Source organism: Lacerta agilis, chromosome 1 (genome assembly GCF_009819535.1).
Source record: "Lacerta agilis isolate rLacAgi1 chromosome 1, rLacAgi1.pri, whole genome shotgun sequence".
NCBI lineage: Eukaryota > Metazoa > Chordata > Lepidosauria > Squamata > Lacertidae > Lacerta > Lacerta agilis.
The window spans coordinates 93684701-93705335 of NC_046312.1; the positions used below are offsets into that span (position 1 = coordinate 93684701).

Sequence of the window (20635 nt, forward strand, 5' to 3'; positions counted from 1 at the left end):
GGGAGACTGTTGATGCAAGGTCTCCTAAAAGAAAAGAAAAAACCCTGTCCCTTCCACATACACACAGAGCTTCTTCCTTGGCATTGGCAACCCAGGTTCTGTCAACTCATCCACTCAATCTCACACACACACACACCCCTCACCAAATCTGGTAGAATTGTTCTGCCCAAAGGTTCATTTTTATAGATTTTAGTTTACCGAATTGTGCTATTTCCATTCATATATTAGTAAGTAGGTTTAAATCTTGAAATTCTGCTTGGGAGAGTAGACATGATCTGGCCCAGCTCGAAGATTATGCAGCCTCATCCTAACCATTTTTTCTTTCTTTTAAAAGCAGCTTCCACTAAATTCAGTGAGACCTGCTGGCAAGTATGTTTAGTACAGCAGACTCCTGATGCACCATGTCTTCCCAAATGTGTTAAAATACTACCAAGGAACAAGGATTATGGTTACTATGAAGACAATGACATACATTTTGGTCAGAGACAAAGGAGTCTGTCACTACAGGCCTGATTCGGTGATCTGCTTAAACACAGTAATCTCTAAACGAGTCATCATATGTGCCTAACCTTCCATGCACTTATTATAGCTGTCAATACCAACAGCTGCTCCAAGCACTCCTGGCCCTTCCAGCCCCCTCTTTGCCCCACACAACAAGCAACGAGAGCCATGTGGCTACCAAGGCCCAAGCACCCTCCCAGAAGTTGCTCATTTTAATTTCAGCCATCAGAGAAGGAAAAGGGAAGTGGTGCTTTGGGGCTGTTTTGTTTCTTTTCTTTTTCTGTGGCTTGGCTGCTTGTCCCTGCTCATAATTGCAGAGGCTACTAGCTGAGTTAGAAAGAGAAAAGGGGGGGGGGAGAACAGCCCAGCAGCCTAATTTCCTTCTTCTGCTTTGGTTGATGGAATGAAAGTGAGGTGCTGCCAAGGAAGGTGAGTGACCAGAGGCAGCAGCAACAGCTTCTGAGCTTGCAGCAAAGCACTATAATTTTTGACTGGGAGCTTGAAGGGATATTGCAGGAAGATTCAAATGTGGGTGGCATGAAAGATGCCCACGGAATTATTCTCATCCAAATACCTCTTTTGGGTTTACTAAAATCTCATTTCCAGAGCAACAATGTGATGATGTTAGCCAGCCATTCTCCTTAAAAAACAACAGAGTCTTGGGGCAGCTGAAAGATCATGGTGTTACAAAACTATTTTTTCCTTTTGCTTCAACACACTAATATGGTTACTGCTCTGGAAACCATTTTTATGTGTTGTTTTTTACTGGAGTATTTCAGGATTTTCTTCAGACTCTTGTGCATTTGCATTTGCAGTCTGCTGCAAGTTTTCAGTTCATGTCTCTCTCTCCCCCCCCCCCACCAATTATGGGGTAATAATGTGCACAAGCGTGTATCTGCATTGATTAAATCACAGCACAAATAAGGAGCACGACTTCAATCACACAGTCACTTCAGCATTTTTTTTTGCACTGCGATTTAATGAATGTATAGAGATGCTTTAACAGAGAAAGCAAATCATATCAGATAACCATTCCTTTTTGCACCTTGTTTAAAATAATGTGCATGTGCACATCAGTAACATGTACTGGATAAACAGCACGTGTCTGCATTGGGAAATTAATTTTAGAGACTTTACAGTTTAAACTGGAAAATCACAAAGCAGAGCTAGCCTGCAGACAGTTCTTTGTTGTTACATAAACTTGTATTAGGGATGGTATTTGCACCCCTACTCTGCCTGAAAAAGCACTCAGAACCATTTGAATGTTCAGCTGCAACACTCTCTGACATCTCTACCTCCTCCTTACCCTTGGCCATAAAACCTCCCAAAAGCTTACAAAGAGCAAGTTGGGGGTGGCAGCAGTGGGCAGTCCCTTCACTGCTTGTAATGCTATCTTTTCTGCTGAGTCCCTGAGAACTGACCATGAATCCTAGGATCACTGGCAGAAAAATGTGGAAGCACCCACCACCATCTCCCACGAGGTAAGGTGCTGGTTCTTTTTAAGTGTGGAAGGGGGCTAAGAAGCAGGCACTCCAGCAGGGTCTCGTGTCTGCTCTCAAGAAACTCAAGCAGGTTTATTCGCATAGTAATACCGTATATACCCGAGTATAAGCCAACCCGAATATAAACCGAGGCACCTAATTTTCCTACAAAAACCTGGGAAAGCTTATTGACTCTAGTATAAGCCGGTTCACCTTTGCCGCTGTGGAGGAGGAGGAGGAACGAGCAGCCCGAAAGCAGCCCTTTGGGCTGCTCCTTCCTCTTCTTCCTTTGCCAAGTTTGCATTTATGCGAGCAGTTCAGGAATGGAACAAGCTGCCTGGGGAGAGTAAAGAACCGCCGTTCTTGTACACTTCTTAAGGAATGGTTGACTGGGGAGAGCGGGTGGCGGCACGAGCGGAGAGAAAGGACTTCTTTCTTGCCGCCCCCACCGCCTGTCTCACTCGAGTATAAGCCGAGGGCAGCTTTTTCAGCACAAAAAATGTGCTGAAAAACTAGGCTTATACTCAAGTATATACGGTAGTTGATCACCCATACACTGAATTCCCAAGCAACCCTCACTTGCACTCACTATAAAATGAACTTTAAAAAGCTCTGATTGGCTTACAAGCTCTGGTGTATATACAATAACTCTTGGGGGTATGAATATATGTTGCGTAACAAGTTTTGACTTGATGCACCATGGGTGGTGTGTGTGTGTGTGTGTGTGAGAGAGAGAGACCTGTGCTGGTTTGGAACTGGTAGTAACATAACAACCTAAAGATAGAGCTATAAAACCAGGAAGTCCCAGGTTTGAATTTTCCTTTTGTCAAGGTCATAGGCAAGCCACTCTCTCTTTCAAACAGCCTCCAATCTGAAAATATGGGGTTAATACTGATCTATCTTACAGGGTTGTTTTAGTAATTACAAGACAATCTGAGTGAAGCGCTTTGATCACTCAAAAGCATTATGTCTGGTCTATCCATCCATTTACCCACCCATCCTTAAATTGATTCTGGCATCAGTCTTAGAACAAACAAGATACTGTATAGTAAAAAGTCTTGATCCCACCATCTGGGCTGAAGAGGGTGTGTGTGTGTGTACCACTATGGACTATTCACATCCTAGAATCCCCTGCCTGAAAGAGCACTGAATAGAGATCCATATGTGCAGTTGGTGCATGTTGAACATCACAATATTTGCAAATACGTTGCTATTCCTCAAATGAGAAATAGAATATTGATTCTGGAAACATTTCAGGAGTCATTAAGTCAGTGTTTTTCAACCTTTTTTGGGCAAAGGCACACTTGTTTCATGAAAAAAATCACGAGGCACACCACCATTAGAAAATGTTAAAAAAAATTAACTCTGTGCCTATATTGACTATATATAAAGTAATTTTCCCACGGCACACCAGGCAACATCTCGCGGCACACTAGTGTGCCGCGGAACAGTGGTTGAAAAACACTGCATTAAGTCACTGCAGAATCTCAAATAGAGACTGCAGTTGTTTTAGCTATAAGGTAAAATAATTATTCCTCATTTCTCAAAACAGTCTTCCTTTGATCAGATCTCTTCACTACAGCTTAATCTGCAATCTGCATATCACTGAAGTTCTGTATATGTCCTTGGGTTAGTCACAGAACTTAAACAATTTTATGTAATAGTACTTGCTCAATCATGCTTTCTTCTGCCCACTGCACAGACTCTGGGACCTGTCTCTGGAACAATTAAAAGCAATAAGCAATTAGGTGAAAATACCCTACTGTTAGGGGGTAATGAACCTGGGGCCAAATGTGACCTTCTATGTCTCTTTATCTGGCCCTTGGGGCTCTCCTCATGCCACACACCCTCCCCAGCCAACACTGGCCCTGCCGCAAAGCCTCCTTGGCCTAGTTGGAGTGCATCCTTAAACTCTTGTTTGTCTGATGGAAGACTGACAGGAGTGTGTGACTGGGTGTAAAACTAGCCTAATGTTCAAAGCTAAAGTTTATATTTGCTGCTGTGCCCATTTTTGCCTCTGGCCCCACTCACCACTGCAATGTAGCCCCCCAGAAGGGTGTCCAGAAGAAAATGAGGCCCTTGGCTTGATAAAGGTTTCCCAACCCTACCCTGTGCAATCTGCTGTCCTCATGAACTTTTACATTAAAGAAGAAAAGGAAAATGACACAATCAGCAGCTTTGCTGGATCTGGATCAAATTTCGTTCTCATACTCATACTCTGGAATGGATTTGTAGTCAATGCCTACAAACTGCATATCAGGGATGAACTGGATGATGAACTGGGGATTCTCAAGATGTTGCTGGACTCCTATTCACTTCAGTCCCAGCCAGTATGGCTGATGGTCAGGTGATGGGAGTTGTAGTCCAACATAAACTGATGGGAGTTATAGTCCAACAAGTTCCCCACTCATCCCTGATCTACATTTTAATCTCACCTTTGCACTAAAAAAAGAGGATAAAATCCTACATTCTTTAAAGCTGTATGCATTTCTGTCTACCACTTGTTCTAACACATTTTTAGAGAGACTGCAAATTCATCAAAATATCACATTGATTTTTTTTTGGTCCTAATTTTAGAAACAATCAACAGGTATTAACTGAAATGGAATGGGTGAGGACAAAATGGTTATTTGGGAGGGTAGAACCAGAAACAGCTTTAACTATATGTAGCAATGTGAGCTACATAGCATGGAGGTGAGGAAATTAACTTCATTGCTCATTGGGTTATTTTAAACTACCTACAAATGCAATATATATAAATACAAAGAGATATATTATTGAAGCTATAATCCAACTGAAGACGTTTTTAGTTTCAACACAGGGATTTACAACTAAAAAAGTTATAGTTTGGCTTTTAGTGTCAAACATAGCATAAGAGGCAAAAATTGATGTACATATACAATAAAAAGCACATAATGGAAAATGAGATTTGGAAAGAGATGAGAAAACGTAGACATAGTGCAAGCAAAATACAAACAGCTGCCATGACAAAGGTGGGATCAATACATCCCTGTGTACAAATTTTAAATTACCTTGCTTGTTGTTTTTCATTAAATCTACCAACTTTTCCCCTCCGGTTCCAAAATCGTTTGTTTCGTACTCCAGCTCTGTTTCAGTATCACTGCTACTGCTGGCAGAGTAAGTGCACACTCTCAGCGCCCTGTCCTGTACACAGCAACATTAAAGGACAAATCCATGACTCAGAAGAGAAAAACATTACACTGAATACAAAGGATCTGGAGTACAGCACAATAGGCGGGCCATTTCGTCTCTCTTCAGTCTAGCCTATTTATTTAGCTGCTGCAATTTGGCATTGATTATGTAATTAAATGTCACAAATCTCTGAAAACAGATTTCATCCTCCAGCAAGTATTGTCCAGGCATAATCTATGTTCACAGTCCCTCTTTTCAAGAAATCCAGCCTGGGTATATGCATAGATTCTTCTCAGGTTTATGTCACAACAAAGCATTTGAGAAAAGGTGATCTATGAGTGGTGACAAACAAGAATTCAGACTGGAACATTTACTTGCCATTACATTTGAGGACTGAGCAAGGCATTATCTTAGCAAATAAATATCCTCCAACCTGTGTTTCCAAGCATCAATCCCTAGCATCTCTAGGTGGAAGAGCTAGATAGACCAATGGCCTGACTCAGTAGAATGCAACTTCCTATGTTCCTAACAGGAATATGGGGAAATGGAGATACTCACGGATTAATGTCAGTGGGCAAGAGAGAAAGAAATTGTATTAAATTAAATTAATTTGGTTTGATCTGCAATGATTTGGAAAATAAACAAAAATAATTTGAAAAGAAGAGAAAAGTTTGGTGTGGGGGCTTCATCTCTTAAGGAGACCTATTATAAGCCCTTAAGTCACAGATTCCTCCTCTGTAAACTTATTGTTGACCTAATAATAACAATTACCATTTATGTATACAGTCAGCAAATTAAGGGGTAAAACACACACAGTTTATTATTAATTATGAATACTCACAATACATCATTAGATGGAAGGTGATAATTGAGTATGAAGTTTTTTTGTTAGGTTGTTAGACTAATATTACACAAGGTACTTAGCAATTTGGTTACTTTACTACTCTTACTGGTACCCAAAATCTAACGTTTACAGTGGTTGATATTTGCTTCCCATTGGTGGCCTGGGCCAGTCACACTCATGAGAAAATGGAACATAGGAAACTACTTTATACCAACTCAGACCATCGGTCCTTCTAACTCAGTACTGTCTACTCTGACTGGATGTGGCTTTCCAGGGTTCCAGGCAGGAGTCTTCCCCAGTTCTACCTGGAGATGCTGGGGAATTCAAGATTGGACATTCTGTATGCAAAGCATGTGTTCTACCTACTTCACACGTAGGTAGAGCAAATGAAACTATAGTCCCATTGTCTGTTGCCTGAGCTACTTAAAGGAAATTATATATGTGTCTGGTTTGTCTCTTTCATTTGTACCTTGGCTTTAATAGCTTTTTTGCTGCTCCAATCCGGAAACATCTTGTTGCCACATTTTTCTTTTTCTGAATGCTTTAATGATACAGAAGTCAGAGAACTCTCTTCTTGTCCACTTTTTTTCACAGGGCTCGTTATTCCTGGGTAAGAGAAAGTAGCAGCAAAAGATTTTGAACATCAGAGTGTGAAAAATAGCGTTTGATTCCATTTCCATGAAAGGGTCAAGTTCTTTCACTTGATCCACCCTGAATGCACTGCACTTCTACAAAGACTAGTTTTGCTTAATGTGTTAGGAAAGCAATATCTGAAATGGTTACCTAGTAAATGGAGAAGAGACATCCAATGGACAGAAGAGGAAAAGGAGAAATGGGTCTCCAGAGACACATCCCTTAAATAGCCCAGAAAACATTTCTGAACCTCTATTGGATTTGGCTTCCATGTATACTTACTTACTTACTTTATTTATTTACATTTAATTTGCAGTAATGAGGAATAGATTGTGCAACATATCCCACACAGGCCCCATCTCACACAGGTCCCAACTATGATTCCAGTAAAATGGATTTGCACTTCCACGGAAATAATTCATGAGTAAAGAACACTGTTGGTGCAACCAGGCACTGGGTGGGCGGTTCAATGCCACCCCTTGTTTTTGTGTCATGAAGGGTTCAGAAACCATTCTTTCCATTTCCCACAGTTTCTTTCGGTTCCTAATGTGTTTGGGTGGCAGGAAGGGTAGATACAGATAGACCTAGATCACGAGTAGAGTACCTGTGGTCCTCCATATGTTATTGGACTATGATTTCCATCATCCCTGACCATGGGCCAAGAATTTAAACTGGCAGACTTGAAGAAAAATATCTCAGCACTAATGTTTTCAGCCAACTCTTTCTTTCTTTCTTTCTTTCTTTCTTTCTTTCTTTCTTTCTTTCTTTCTTTCTTTTTGAAACAGGATTGTGTAGAACAAACATGCAAGTAAATCCACTGTATTTTGTAGAATTCACTGAAAATTGCTGTGTGTATGTATGAGAGAGGGGAAGGGAGGAGATGGGTCAGATGATAAAATGTGAGAATGGGAAAGTTGACCTCCCAATCTGCTATATACTACTTTTTTACATTCCTTCAAGACAATTTAATTAAGAAACAAACCCTGGAAGCCTGGTGCAGTGAATATTAGCATTAAGTTCGGGACAATCTTATTGCTACTGACTTCTTATGAAGCAATTCAGTGCTTGCAGTTTCTATTCAATTTGTTATAATGACAGTGTTTAATCATGAAGTCTACTGCATAGCACACTGCTGAATTGAGGTCACACATGTAGCTATCCAAGCATGTAGCATATAATCTATAACTAAGATTTCTCTTCTGAATCTCCCTTAGTTGTGCTATTAATTAACAATACACTTTTTAAAACACATACACACACAAACGCAAAAAAAACGTGAATTAAAAATATCTTTTCTTTTGCTTTGATTTGAAATGAGCAGGGGAGTTTCCAATGAAGGGTGTACAATGTGTGTTTGCATTCCATTATAACTACGGTGCAAAACTGCACTGGGAACATTGCTAAATCAACTAAATTCCAACATGTTTAATTAGAATACTTCGCATAAACTCACAAGAATCTTTAATGCTGCATATTTACTCCTTTGCTCAATTTAAATATTGACACATTAGCAAAACATTATTTGGTACACTTGCCATAGACTTCAGCCAAATCTCTAATTCTCACATGGATGTGGGGGTAGAGAGTGATTCTGCTTCATAGTTATGCAGGCTAACCATATTACAGTGGTCCTTTTGCATGAGTCGTCCCGTCCCCCCCGCCACCTCTCCTTTATGAAGCCCGATTCAGAACTTAGTCGAGTTGAAGTTAACAAAATCTAAGCAGATTCATTTTATTCCCATCTAATGGAAGAGTAATTGGGTGAGTCCTGGTCCTAACATGGAGGCAGGGACATGGGAACCAGCCAAATGTCTCACAGGTGACATCAAATACCATGTTTACACAGGCTGGCAAGGCCAGCTCCACAATCTTGTCATTTGTCTCAGGCAGCAAAATGTCTTCGACAGGTCCTTCCAGTGGGGATAAGTTTTTTGGTCCAGATCTTCAAATGATCCACAGAATACAGAATGTTTCAACAGGTCTTGTCCTATATGTCTATATAATTGCTTGGCTTTGGACTTGTAACTGTCATCCTTGCATAGATCTGGGTGTTCTTTGCATGCTGCAGGATTGGATGGCTGTCTTTAAAGATTTCTCAATTTAACTTGAAATATTGTTTTATTAATGATAACAATAAAATTATGGCCTCAGTTAATGTTCAAATAATGGGTTGGTACCTTGATTTTGGGTTCCTAAAGATAATAATTATATTGGATCAACCCCAAGGTTACCTTGGGTTGTGGATTAAGCAATGCTAGCCTTATCTAATTCATCATCACAAGTCTTTACATTCCCCATTTGACTAATCACTAATGTATCTCTTCCAGAAGTCACATGGCTAATGTATAGAAAAGATGGGATTTTGACACATGGTTCTCATAAGGTGTATAACATGCCCCTGTGTATAAGATGCCCCCTATTTTGGGGGACTACATATTAAGAAAATGGGGGGAGATCGCCCAGAGTTGTTGAGCTTTTTTTAGGAGGGTATTGCCGAGAATTGCTCAATCACCTGACCTATGCTGCCGCTTACATGTGTCGCAAAAGCCACCTATCATCTGTCCCACCGCCAGCAGAGGCCGCCAATCGCCTGCCCTATTGCCATGGCAATAACAAATCAACACCAGCCCTTATCACAGCTATCAATAACACACCACTGATCTTAGGCTTGCAGCAGCAACCAATCCCATACCCCCCCTATATACTATCCATGTATAAGACGACCACCAATTTTTAACATACTTTTAAAATAAAAAACCTTGTCTTATACATGGAGAAGTACAGTACTCTCCTTTGCTTTCCTCTTCCAATCAAATTTGGAACACTTCAGCCCTATCTTTCTGTGCAGAAATGAGATTTTTACATTTCATTTTCCTGTGTCCATTCCTATCATTATTGTCCAGATCAATTTTTCTAGCCTTTGTGGGCCCTGAGTGTTGTGTCCTATGTGTCCAGAGTGTTGAGGAAAGAGTGGGATTATCTATGCATGAAAAAAACAGCATGGTTGATGGGAATGGCTTAGTGTTCCCACAGTCCCTGCTTCCTCTATGAGCTACCCAGAGCTGCCACTGCTTAGTAAAAGCATGAAGGGAAAAAAGGAGATGTTAGTACTCTCTGCCCTAAATTTTTCTACTAAGCTGGTTCCCTGGGGCTGGCTTTCCACAGGAATGTTGGAGAGCTGAACAGAGGAGGAAGCATGAGGAATTGTTGAGAATGGCCATGAGGGTGGGGAATCTAGCCTTGAGCACCGTGGCCTGTACAGTATTTCATTCAGAAGCCACTTTGAAAGAACATCAGGGCAACATTGGAATAGACCTCCCCCTCCTTCTCTAGCCCTCAATTCTTAAATTAAGCTGCTATCTCCGTAATCACAGCAGTGCCTTGAGTGAAGTTCTGAAAGTCAGGGATATGATAAGCATTCTTCAGGCAAACCACTGTTGGTACTGGGGAATGCAGGGGAGGAGGAGGAGGAAACAGACAATATAACAACAAAGACAAGCGCTGCTGTGCTTCAAGCATTCATTCTAAAGGTATCTTTTCAGCCCTGAACTCCATACATAATGCAACAAATGAATAGCTTTATGCATTAGGAACTATACTGAGTTGAGATACATATAATAAAAAGTACTCCTAAGAACAACAAATGGAAGATTTGGGGACTTAGTATGTCACTTCTGTTTCATGTTGTTACTGATTTGTATGTTTTATATATAAGGGCACATGCTCCCTAGCTGGATTTCCGGAATTTTGTGCTCCTTGTATAGTGATGTATTCCTGTGTTGTTCTCATATTTATCAAAAACTAACATTTATTGTTAGGTTGCTTTAAGCTTTATGTTTATTTCACAATGTTAGCAATTGCTCCAGTGTAAATCTTGTTTGACCATGGGAGCAACCACTATCCAACACTTTATGTTGTAAGTATGTACCCCTGGACAATGTCTGAAAACTATACTATCCACTAGTATCTCTGCACATGGTTTTGAAGTGTCATTGCCATGCTACCCTTTTCTGGAGTCAATAAGGTAGGCACATCAATGCTTTACAAAATATACCTCTATTCTAAACCACCCTAACAGTGCCATAAATTAAACAGGAATCTCAACAACTACACTTAACAAGCAGTGGGTGTCTTAATATAAGCGAAGCATGACACAGGTTGCATCTCTTGTAGTAGCCAGTCTGATTATGATAAAATGTCTATTATATTGCATGAAAGGTTTGAACACATCAAGCTGGATAATGTTAGTTGCACTTAGGCCCCATTTAAATCTATGTAAAAAGATACCAGGACTTAAATACCACTGAAGTTCAACTAACCTAAAATGGATCCAACCCATGCTGATCAACAAGAGGGCAACTGTCCATTAATCCCTGGGACTGAAAGTGTAAATATCACATTACAGGAGTAATCATGGGGATCTATCCTTTCATTGGAAGAAAAATTCATTCCAACATTTATCAGAAGTCACCACATTCTATTAGCAAAGTAACTGCTGTTTAACTTTCACAATACAGTCATATCTATATTTAAAGAAAATTTAGGAAGCAACAGTTGTGACATCTCTGAAGCCTCATGGACTTGTTTTTGGTAAACATTCTTGGTGTATGCTTTAAATTTATCACTGGGCTGCTTATAGACATACAGCAATTGTTGTTTTATAGATTAGTATTTTATTTAACAAGATTTCCACGTCAGTGCAGTCTCCAGCTTGTTAACCTTCTGCAGTGACTTGAAGAGTCTTTTCAGCTGTACATTTCATATGTCTTTCATCCAATGTCATTAGTACAGGTCTCCACTAATGGGAACAGGCACCAGGGCACAAAAGATCTAATTTCCAGTACAACTGTCATTTTACCTGCAGAGGCTGGCTTTGGAAGGCGACTCTGAAAAGTCTGTACACCCTTAGCAGTCATGGCAGGATCTGATGTTGAATGTGTTATTATGCTCTCCACAGATCCCTGGTCCTTATTAGCTGTTGAAGGCACTTCTCGCTCAAGGGTTTTGGCTTTCTCAGAAGAAGCCGGAGGGAAAGCTTGCACAGGTGATATGAAAACGTCAGCTTCTAAATCCAGTTCTTGTTTAGAAACGTGTCGTCCAGTCGAGCGGTTTCCTGAGTCTGGGAGAGGAAAGGTTCCTATCCCACTGTCCAGTGTCCTCATTTGGCAGCAGTTTTCTAAGAAAGAGGAATACAGTGTAATTTGGGGAACCTGACAAAAACTACAAAAAACAAAGGACACATTGAAGAAACAAGAGAAAACTGCTTCACCCACAAAGGGCATCAGGTTCAGCCTCTAGTATCTCTAGCTAAAACACTGGAGATCTTAGAGGCCCACTGTCGGTCATAATGTACAATATTGGTCAAGAACAGACTCAGTGGATCATAAGTTCAAACATGTTTGGTACCAAAGAAGTACTATGCTTATGATAATGGGGTCCTTCCAGTATTTTGGCATAGATAATTTTTTTCATTTGTAAGAAAAAAGTGCCGTTTCTCAACTGAAATAAAATACTCAGCACAGAATTAATCATAGCTGCATGACTAACTTGTGTCTGTTTGATTAGGAGACATACATTATAAAAGGCCCAATTCATAATCTTCTTAAGCAAAGTGCTTAAGTATGCAATTGAATTCAGTTTAATCAGGAGCATTTGTACACAAAGCTCAAAGAATAACACAGTTGGTAAGATGATACCTTTTGTTACAACTGTAGTATTTTGTTTTTTTCTAGGGGGACTTTCATCACAGCTTTTTTCTATTATTGTTTAGACTCCACATACTGCCGTGGGCTAATTTTATCCACAACAATAAATGATTATGTTCACTGTCTTTACAGAAGGCATCTCAATCCAAAAGAGTTAGCTGCTACCAGTGATTATGTTTGCCTGTTTAGCCAGTTCATTAATTATTTGTGGATGTGTCAGTCTTCGATAGCTGGGACTTCAGCAAGAAATATTGCACCTGTTATATAATTCAAGTATGGGCATCCAAATTCATTCGTGCCTCACTAGTTTATAGCACAGAAGCCTCAACCCAGTATAGGAACTCTATGGGGTTACAGGCTACACAGAATAAATGTCAAGGTAGAATGTGAATATCTTAAATCATAGGTTTCTTTCAGGACCAATAATATAAATTTATATATATATATATATATATATATATATATATATATATATATATATATAAAGAAATAAAAAAGGTAAACACACATTCTAGCTATTACATGTACTTAACTTCAGATGAAATTTGGTTGAGTATGCAAACATGTTCAGTTTACAAAAAGTGATATTAAGGAAGCATTGGAATAACTTTGGAAGTAATTTTGCTTCTGCATAACTGACTGCCATTTCAGCACCACGGACAGCTCCCATACATGGAACTAAAGCTCAGGGTGTGTGATCAGTTGACTCAGCTTGCTTCTTTTGTGCAGAGTATTAAGCCAGGCTTAAAAAGAAACTCTTCCCAAAGGGTGCTGGCAGTGGCAACCATAACAGCCCTGCAGGTACATTCAAATCTAATCATGCTCACCACATGGTCTGATCTATATGTATTCACTAACATTGCAGGGAGGTGGAGATGGAAGTCAATCCAGAAAATATTCTGCTTTCCTAAGCCTTTTGTTTTCATTGATGAGTTTTGTTTTGACATTTCCATGTCTGTCAGTGGAGTGGTAAGGCCTCAGACATTTTATTATAGACCACATGATGTTGTAGTCTATGAATCCCTCTTTATAATAATATATTTACTGACCATAGCATCCAACTATAATAGAAACCTTCACTATGTCCAATTTGGCTTAATTTATTTTCATTTTGCTGAATACCATTTTAATCCTCATTTCTAGTTTCAGCAGGTTCATTAGTTTTGTACAGTGAAGAAAACAAATACATTACATTATCTTTCTACTTGTACAAATTAGATGCCCACCTCTTCAGCTTGTACAATACATGTAATATCAGAAATATCAAATATTCCAGAACTGGAAGGCAATTAAATCAAATTCCCCCTTAAAGCACTGATAATGGAGAAGACTTTACAGCAGAGGTTTTCAACCTTTTTGAGTCCACGGCTCCCTTAACCAACTACATTCTTTCTGTGGCACCCCTGTGGGGCTCAGGAGCCCAGTTATGTCACCCGTTGCCTGCAGAGCTGGCAGCCCCTCATCCCTTTTTGAACACCCTCCCTTGTGGAGTGTTCCCTCAGCCTCCTCTGCTCTCCCCTTTCCCTGGGAGTCCTCCGGGCAGCAGCTACTGCTGTCCCTGGTCTCTGAGCTTCTCCCAAATAAAGGTGCCTCCCAGAAGTGCCATTTGCCTATGGAGCTTATAGCCAGGGCTGCTGCAATAAACAGCTGTGCAAGCCTTTGGAAGGCAGAGATGTGAGAGGGCATCAGAGGAGGGAGAGAAGGAAAAAGGGACAGAGGCCAGTGTTGCCCGCAGCACCCCTGACTATTATTCAAGGCACCCCAGGGTCCCACGGCACACTGATTGAAAACCAGTGCTTTACAGAAATGAATTCAAATGTCTAGTGGCAAAAGGGAATGATGAAGACAAAGAAACTGACACTGCTGTAGGGAGCCATACAGAAAGGCAGTACACTCTTTCATAACCAAACACTTGCAATTCTCAAAAGATTTATTTCCAAGAGAAAAAGACTCCAGCCCAAGCTCTTTTGTTCTCTGAATTCTAGAGTCAAGACAACTACATGCTGTAACTCTGTTTACGGCAGGTCCTCCCTCCTCCCTCTCCTTCTGTACATTTTGTGCTGGATCCCTGCTTATGGCTGTCAATGGAACTATAATTTTGGTTTCTATCATCAATCTACATTTATGGGGTTTGTGATGGAGTGAGAAATGGTGACTTATGCACTGGGTCCTTCAAATGAAGCAATTTCCTCAAAATGGGACTGGTAGAAAGGAGGTTGAAAGGAAGAGAGTGAAATCCTTCAATAATTCTTGGTGGTTATTCAAAACTAAAATAATAGAAGCTCGGCTAATATGTATACTGCAGATCAGGAAAGGTACCAGGAGGGCCAAGAGGACAACAATATGGTCAGCAGACAGAGTTAAGGAAGTTATTAGAGGCAAGAAGGCTTCCTTCAGAAAATGGAAGTCTCCTCCAAATGAGGAAAACAAAAAGGGCCGCAAACTTTGGTAACAGAAATGGGAACAGACTATAAGTGATGAAAAAAAAAAAAAGAATCTGAGGAGCACATTATTAAAAACTAAAACCAACCAAAAAACACCCCTTTGGATACCTTATAGCTGGCAACCTAGGGAGGTAGTTGGAACTTGGGGTGAGATGGTAGTTACAAGTTGTGCTAAAGCAGGATGCACCAGCCAAACTTCCCACATTAATGATGCAAACACTGAAAAAGCTTGTTCTCTTGTAACCATGTTACACACCAACAAGATTACTGCATATCCTTTCCAAAAAACAAACAAACTTCAGCACCAGATACAGTATGTTACATTAAACATATGGCTTGTAGGACCTGGGTGTGCTCAGTGCAAAACATGATCCCACCCTTCACATGTGAAAACTTGCTAAAGTAAAGATTAATTCTTTATATTTTCACATCATTTCTATATTCTCTTTTGGGTGAAGGGCAAGTTAGGAATGCATTTAGGTATACAAAGCATGAACAGCACCAAACGGAAGGCACAGACTTCTGATTAACTCCTACTGAAGGACCTAATGATATTTGCTTTTGTTCACATGAACACAGCTTCTGTCACTTAAATATATTACCCATGTGTCCTGGAGCTAGTATGTCCAAATAGCGGTTAAAAGGATTGTAATGGCAATTTACATGTAGCTTAAAAAGTAAATACCCAAGAGACCGATTAAGAAGTGCTGGCTTAAATCTGAGCAAAATTTAGGCTAAATGTCTGATAACATCTCCCGATAGCGAGCTCTTTAAAATTGTGGCAGATTCCCTCAAGGGAAAATTTAGAAGTTCCACTGCTTGGGCAATTTAAAATTAGACTGCATAAAGGACTTCAGAATATACTGCGGTGAGCTATTTCATATTGGCTGACGATACTCAAAATGATGTAACAAATCTTTTCCCTTTCAATTTTATGTTCCTATGTATTGATGTTTTTATAATATTCTCCATTGGTTATTTAACTCTGCCCTAGTAAGCAAGGCTCTTTCAAATTCTGTTTTCATTCTTTCAAACTGTGAATCTTAAAAGGTTCTCTCCATATGATCCCATATAAATATTTTGCCTTAAAAACGACGCCTTTAACAATGCATTGGTTTCTGAGCCAAGGCTGGTGGCAACATGAGAGAGGGCATTTTCTGCAATGGCACCCTGTATGTGACCCTGTAACTCTGCTCCAAAAAGTTAGGTTAGCTTCCCCTATTTGTGTTCTGCTGCAAATTCTATTTCTCTGCTTATTCATTTATACTGAGATCCTCTATGCTGCTTTTCAGGATCACAGATCCTCCCAAAGTGGCTCACAATAAAAATCGCAACACAATAAAACATTATGAACTATGTAATTAAAATCAATACATAATTTAACTCCTTATATATAAGGCAGACAATCAGGAGATACCAAGACTACATAAAAATACCATAGCCAGCACCCTCATTCCCAACATTGAATATGAGCCACCCCAGCTCATCTTAACCAAAAGCTGACCAGAATTGATCTTCTGAAAGAAAAGAAGGAGAGTGCTACATAAAACTCACCGGGAAGGGAGTTCCATAAACAGGGTGCCACCAATGAAAAATCCCTATCTCATGTGGCCACCCATCTAACTGTATCCACTGGTGCATCCATAAGCAGAACCTCTGATGGTTCACATGGATTCACACTGTCCTTTCACGTAACTTGGTTTCAAACAATTTGGGGCTTTAAAGCACTTTGAACTGAGCCCAGAAATGAATTGGCAACCATTGCAGCTGGAGTGTCTTGCCCCAACTAACACCAGTTGCATTCTGCACTAGCTTTCATTTCTGAACCATATTCAAAGGCATCCCCATTTACAGTGCACTGCAGCAGTCTACTCAATTGAAAAGTTTCCCTTTTAAACAAACTATTGATTCTGTTGACAATCTTCATGCTTTTACTTTTCTTGAATTTTTAACTACTGCTGTGCGTATGAGTGACTACTGCTGTGCAGAAGAACAGAGTACACATTATTAAAAAATAAAAATTGCGACATCATTTGGATTCACGTTTAATTAATGGACCAAAGCCACTCTGTTCCTCTGTTCAGCCCTTGCTATAATATTAGTAATTTTGTTCTGCAAGCCGTAAGTGAGAATGGGACATGCCTACACCTTCAAAGTTGCACTGAACTGTTCCTTATAAAAAATATGTGGAGACCATAGCAGTCCAGGCTGGCCCAATAATTTTTACATGTTCTAACTTCCAAATATTAGTCTCTCTTTTTCATAGCACCTCCAATGCAAATAGGTTTTTACAGCCTTTTTTGTTGTTGTGTGCTGCTAATGAACACTTTTAAGCTACATGTGTTGTTGGCAAGACAATCTCAAACTACAGATGGCAGAGCAGATCTCTTTATTTGCCTGTCCTTTCCATTCTCGGAAATGCTAAAACAAGTGAAAAAACACACACACTAATATATATCTGCCAAATCAATGTCAGTTTTAAAGTGGATTATTTCTTTAGGGCTATAGCATCATTTGATCTAATTAGTCAAAGCTGAATGAAGCAGTTGTTTATAGTTTTCTTTAAAAGCCGAATCATGTACAAGCCTGAGAAGCAGTGAAACCACCTTCAGTAATAATTTCCACTGGGAAAGTATTGTGAGTCTCTTGCAGCAGAAATAACAAAAAGAGTTTTGTGGCACCTTAAAGAGCTTAACAAATGTTATTATAATACAAGCTTTCATGGATCAGATCCTTCAGATGCACAGAGTGTGACCCTCAGTTGTCAGGTGTAAACTTGACATGGCTGTAAAAGGGTGAAATACAGTTCAACTAAGGCTTCAGCTACTTAACACTACTCATCTGAGCCTAAATCAGCCCATGCAGTTCATCCACTTTCTGGTCACTACTGTGCAACTACATAATGGACACACAAGCACCAACTTATATCAGAAACTTACTGCAGATATTTACATGCTTCTGTCTGGTTTCCATCAAGGAATAATCTACTATGAAACAGACCCAGACCACTTCTTGTTACCTATGACTCCCAGCTAAAACCACTACAACAAATCATCAGAGATCTAAAGCTTATCCTGGACAATGATACTCACAGTCCTTGGGTGACAATTCTGTACTCTTCTTTTTTTTAACCAATTACCCCACCCTCAACCAAAAACATCCAAGCAGCAGCAAGAGCAGGCAACACAACAGAGAAATAAACAAGAACCAGACCCTACAACAAATCCAAATGTCAACTCTTGTCCCCATGTCTACTCTGGTAATAGTATTACAGGACCTAAATACATAAGCTACAAGATATATGGGACAATCTGCCAGAAATGTCGTTCTGATTTCTACATAGGCCATGCCCTACACAAAAGAATGAATGGATACAAATATGGCATCGGAAATGGATTCCCCTCCTTTTCAGAACACAAATTCACCTGCCCCAGACTAAATGACATTCAAATCTCTGAATCTGAAGCGAGCGGTAGCTAAGCAGGAAGCAGCAGGTAGTAACAAATGGTGATTATTTAAAGCCAACGTTCAAATACTGATTTATTTGAAGAAGTGTGTTTTCCATGTAACAAATGTCTGAAATATAAAAGATAGTTTGAATTCTGGAATGAAAATTGGTGGGTAATTAATATTAATTCACTTGATGGGTCTTACATGATTTAGGATTCAACAGTGCAACCTTATAGCTCAGTCATAAAGCACACGCTTCACATGCAAAAAGTTCAAGGTTCAATTGCTGGCAGAGATAGGGCTGGGAAAGACCCCTGACTGAAACTGTGGAGAGATGCTGCCAGTCAGTATTGACACTACTGAGCCAGAATAACCAATTCTCTTACTTGGTATAAGGCAGCATCCTATGTTCCTATCAGAGGCAGAGGCAGATTACACGTTGGTGGACATCTACTCTAAAATCTAAATGCCCTTCACTCATTTCCTGAATAGGGAGCTGGCTCACATTTTAAGCTTGCCTATATCTATATATCTATATCTATATCTATATCTATATCTATATCTATATCTATATCTATATCTATATCCAATGTACAGAAATGACCGATTTGTGCCTGTCCAATTGATGTGCGACTATGAGCGCACATCATGGTGACCTAGAAGTGGCTTGGAAAGGGGGTGTAATGGGGGGAATGGGATGGGGGCATAATGGGGCACAGCAGAATGTAATGGTGTGAAATAGGCTTATGCACGCTCCACTGATGCGTGTGAAGACCTAGAACACAACCCCCGCACAAATCCGGAGTGGACTGTATAATAATTAAAAAACCTTGACCCTTTCAAGAGTGGAAGCATACTAAAAAAAGCCACCTAAGCATTAAGGTTTCTTATGAAGCATATCATATTACATGCAAAATCTAAAGTAGAAGACTAACTTTAAAAGCAGATACTTGTGATCTGGCCACTGGAGCATCCTGGCGTTTGAAAAAACGCTTACATGTCATAATGTTGTTGCTGTCGTGTGGGAATCCCTTGCAGATGAGTGCAGTGCCTGGAGACAGTCAGGAGGAATGACTGCTGGGAGGAGTGCAGAGACAAGTAACGCCATTGTGCATTTGCATCTGCATTGTGCACAACCTTCATCCACCTCAGCTACAACAAAACATCTCTCTCCTATATTGGTTTCTACAGGTACTGTAACCTTCCAGCGGTTTGACTTCACCCCCAAAATCACACTCATCCATTCTCTCCTGATATAGTATATTTGGCACACAAAAGCCTGGTTTGCAGTCACACTAAACCAACCCTAGCTTAGCACAAATGTGCAGGCTCCCAGAGAGGAGATCAGTATCATTTTGCTCTTGAACAAAGCAATGGCTAGGCTTAGTGTGTCTTCTGAATCCAGGCTTGTGGTTTAGCTCTCTCTAAACTAACTATGAAGTGTGACCAATATTTACCCTATGGGAGAGTAAAACCACGATTCTAGTTTTGGATGACACAGTATGTCAAGCCTTTACTTTGCTCAAGCACAGCACAGCAGCAGAACTACCAGAGAGGAGCAAAATGTCTGCAATCTCTTCTCCAGGACCTCTCACACATTTGTGCTAAGCAGTGGTTTGGCTTAGTGTGACGTGCAACTCAGGCCACAGTTAAAACTTACAGAAACCTTGGAACAAGGGAAGCCTGAAACAACAACACTGCATAGAGAACATGTTCTACCATTATTATTGGCCAAAAACATGGGGGAAGCAGGCAACAAAACTACTTGCAAGCACATATATTTCACTGAACTTAATAGAACATAATTGTAGGGTCTTGCAAACAAACAGAAATGCTTTCCTTTTTGAGAAAAAGCAAAACAGGCTAAATTAACATAATACAGTATTTTAGCTTTACATAAACAGAAGGTTAAAGTTTGTTTTTTTAAAATTACTTTGTCTAACAAGTAAGTTGAGCCAAATGCTATTGTGTTCCCCTTAGAGGAGGGATAACTAAACTGCATGCCACAGTAATGCTGCAGAAAAATTGGCAATTAGACAAGTGCCATGTGTACTATCTCTTAGAAGCAGAAAGCAATTATTTGTCTCCACCAGACTGTGACGAACAGTAACTTGACATTATTTAAAAGATACTAATGCATGGTAGATTCTTATTATTCAGGGAAGACAGGGTTTTATGTAATCTTCAAGTTACAATGATTTCTTATTACATGTGTATATGCCTGAAGTGCAGTTATTTCTATATGACACCATTTCAACAAGTCCCTGTAAACTATGTCTATTCGAAGTACTTTCAGAGTTTAGCAAAGATCCAATCATTCCCATAACCAAGATGATGCCCAGAGTGGAGGCTAATTTTCTATCACATAAAGTTTAATTGTGCTTTTATCTGCTGAATATGTACAATTTTTGTAAACTGTATTGA

General features: G+C 39.9%; 1 protein-coding gene across 1 annotated transcript in view; it reads right to left on the reverse strand.

Annotated features, from left to right (window-relative positions):
• The window catches only part of NCKAP5 (NCK associated protein 5), a 546232-nt gene that overhangs the window by 53370 nt on the left and 472227 nt on the right, over window positions 1-20635 (reverse strand). The window contains exons 16-18 of the mRNA XM_033163803.1: window positions 11471-11788; window positions 6449-6585; window positions 5015-5147 (exon numbers count right to left, since the gene is read on the reverse strand). Coding sequence (XP_033019694.1) covers window positions 5015-5147; window positions 6449-6585; window positions 11471-11788 — 588 coding nt within the window. The remainder of the gene's footprint in view (window positions 1-5014; window positions 5148-6448; window positions 6586-11470; window positions 11789-20635) is intronic.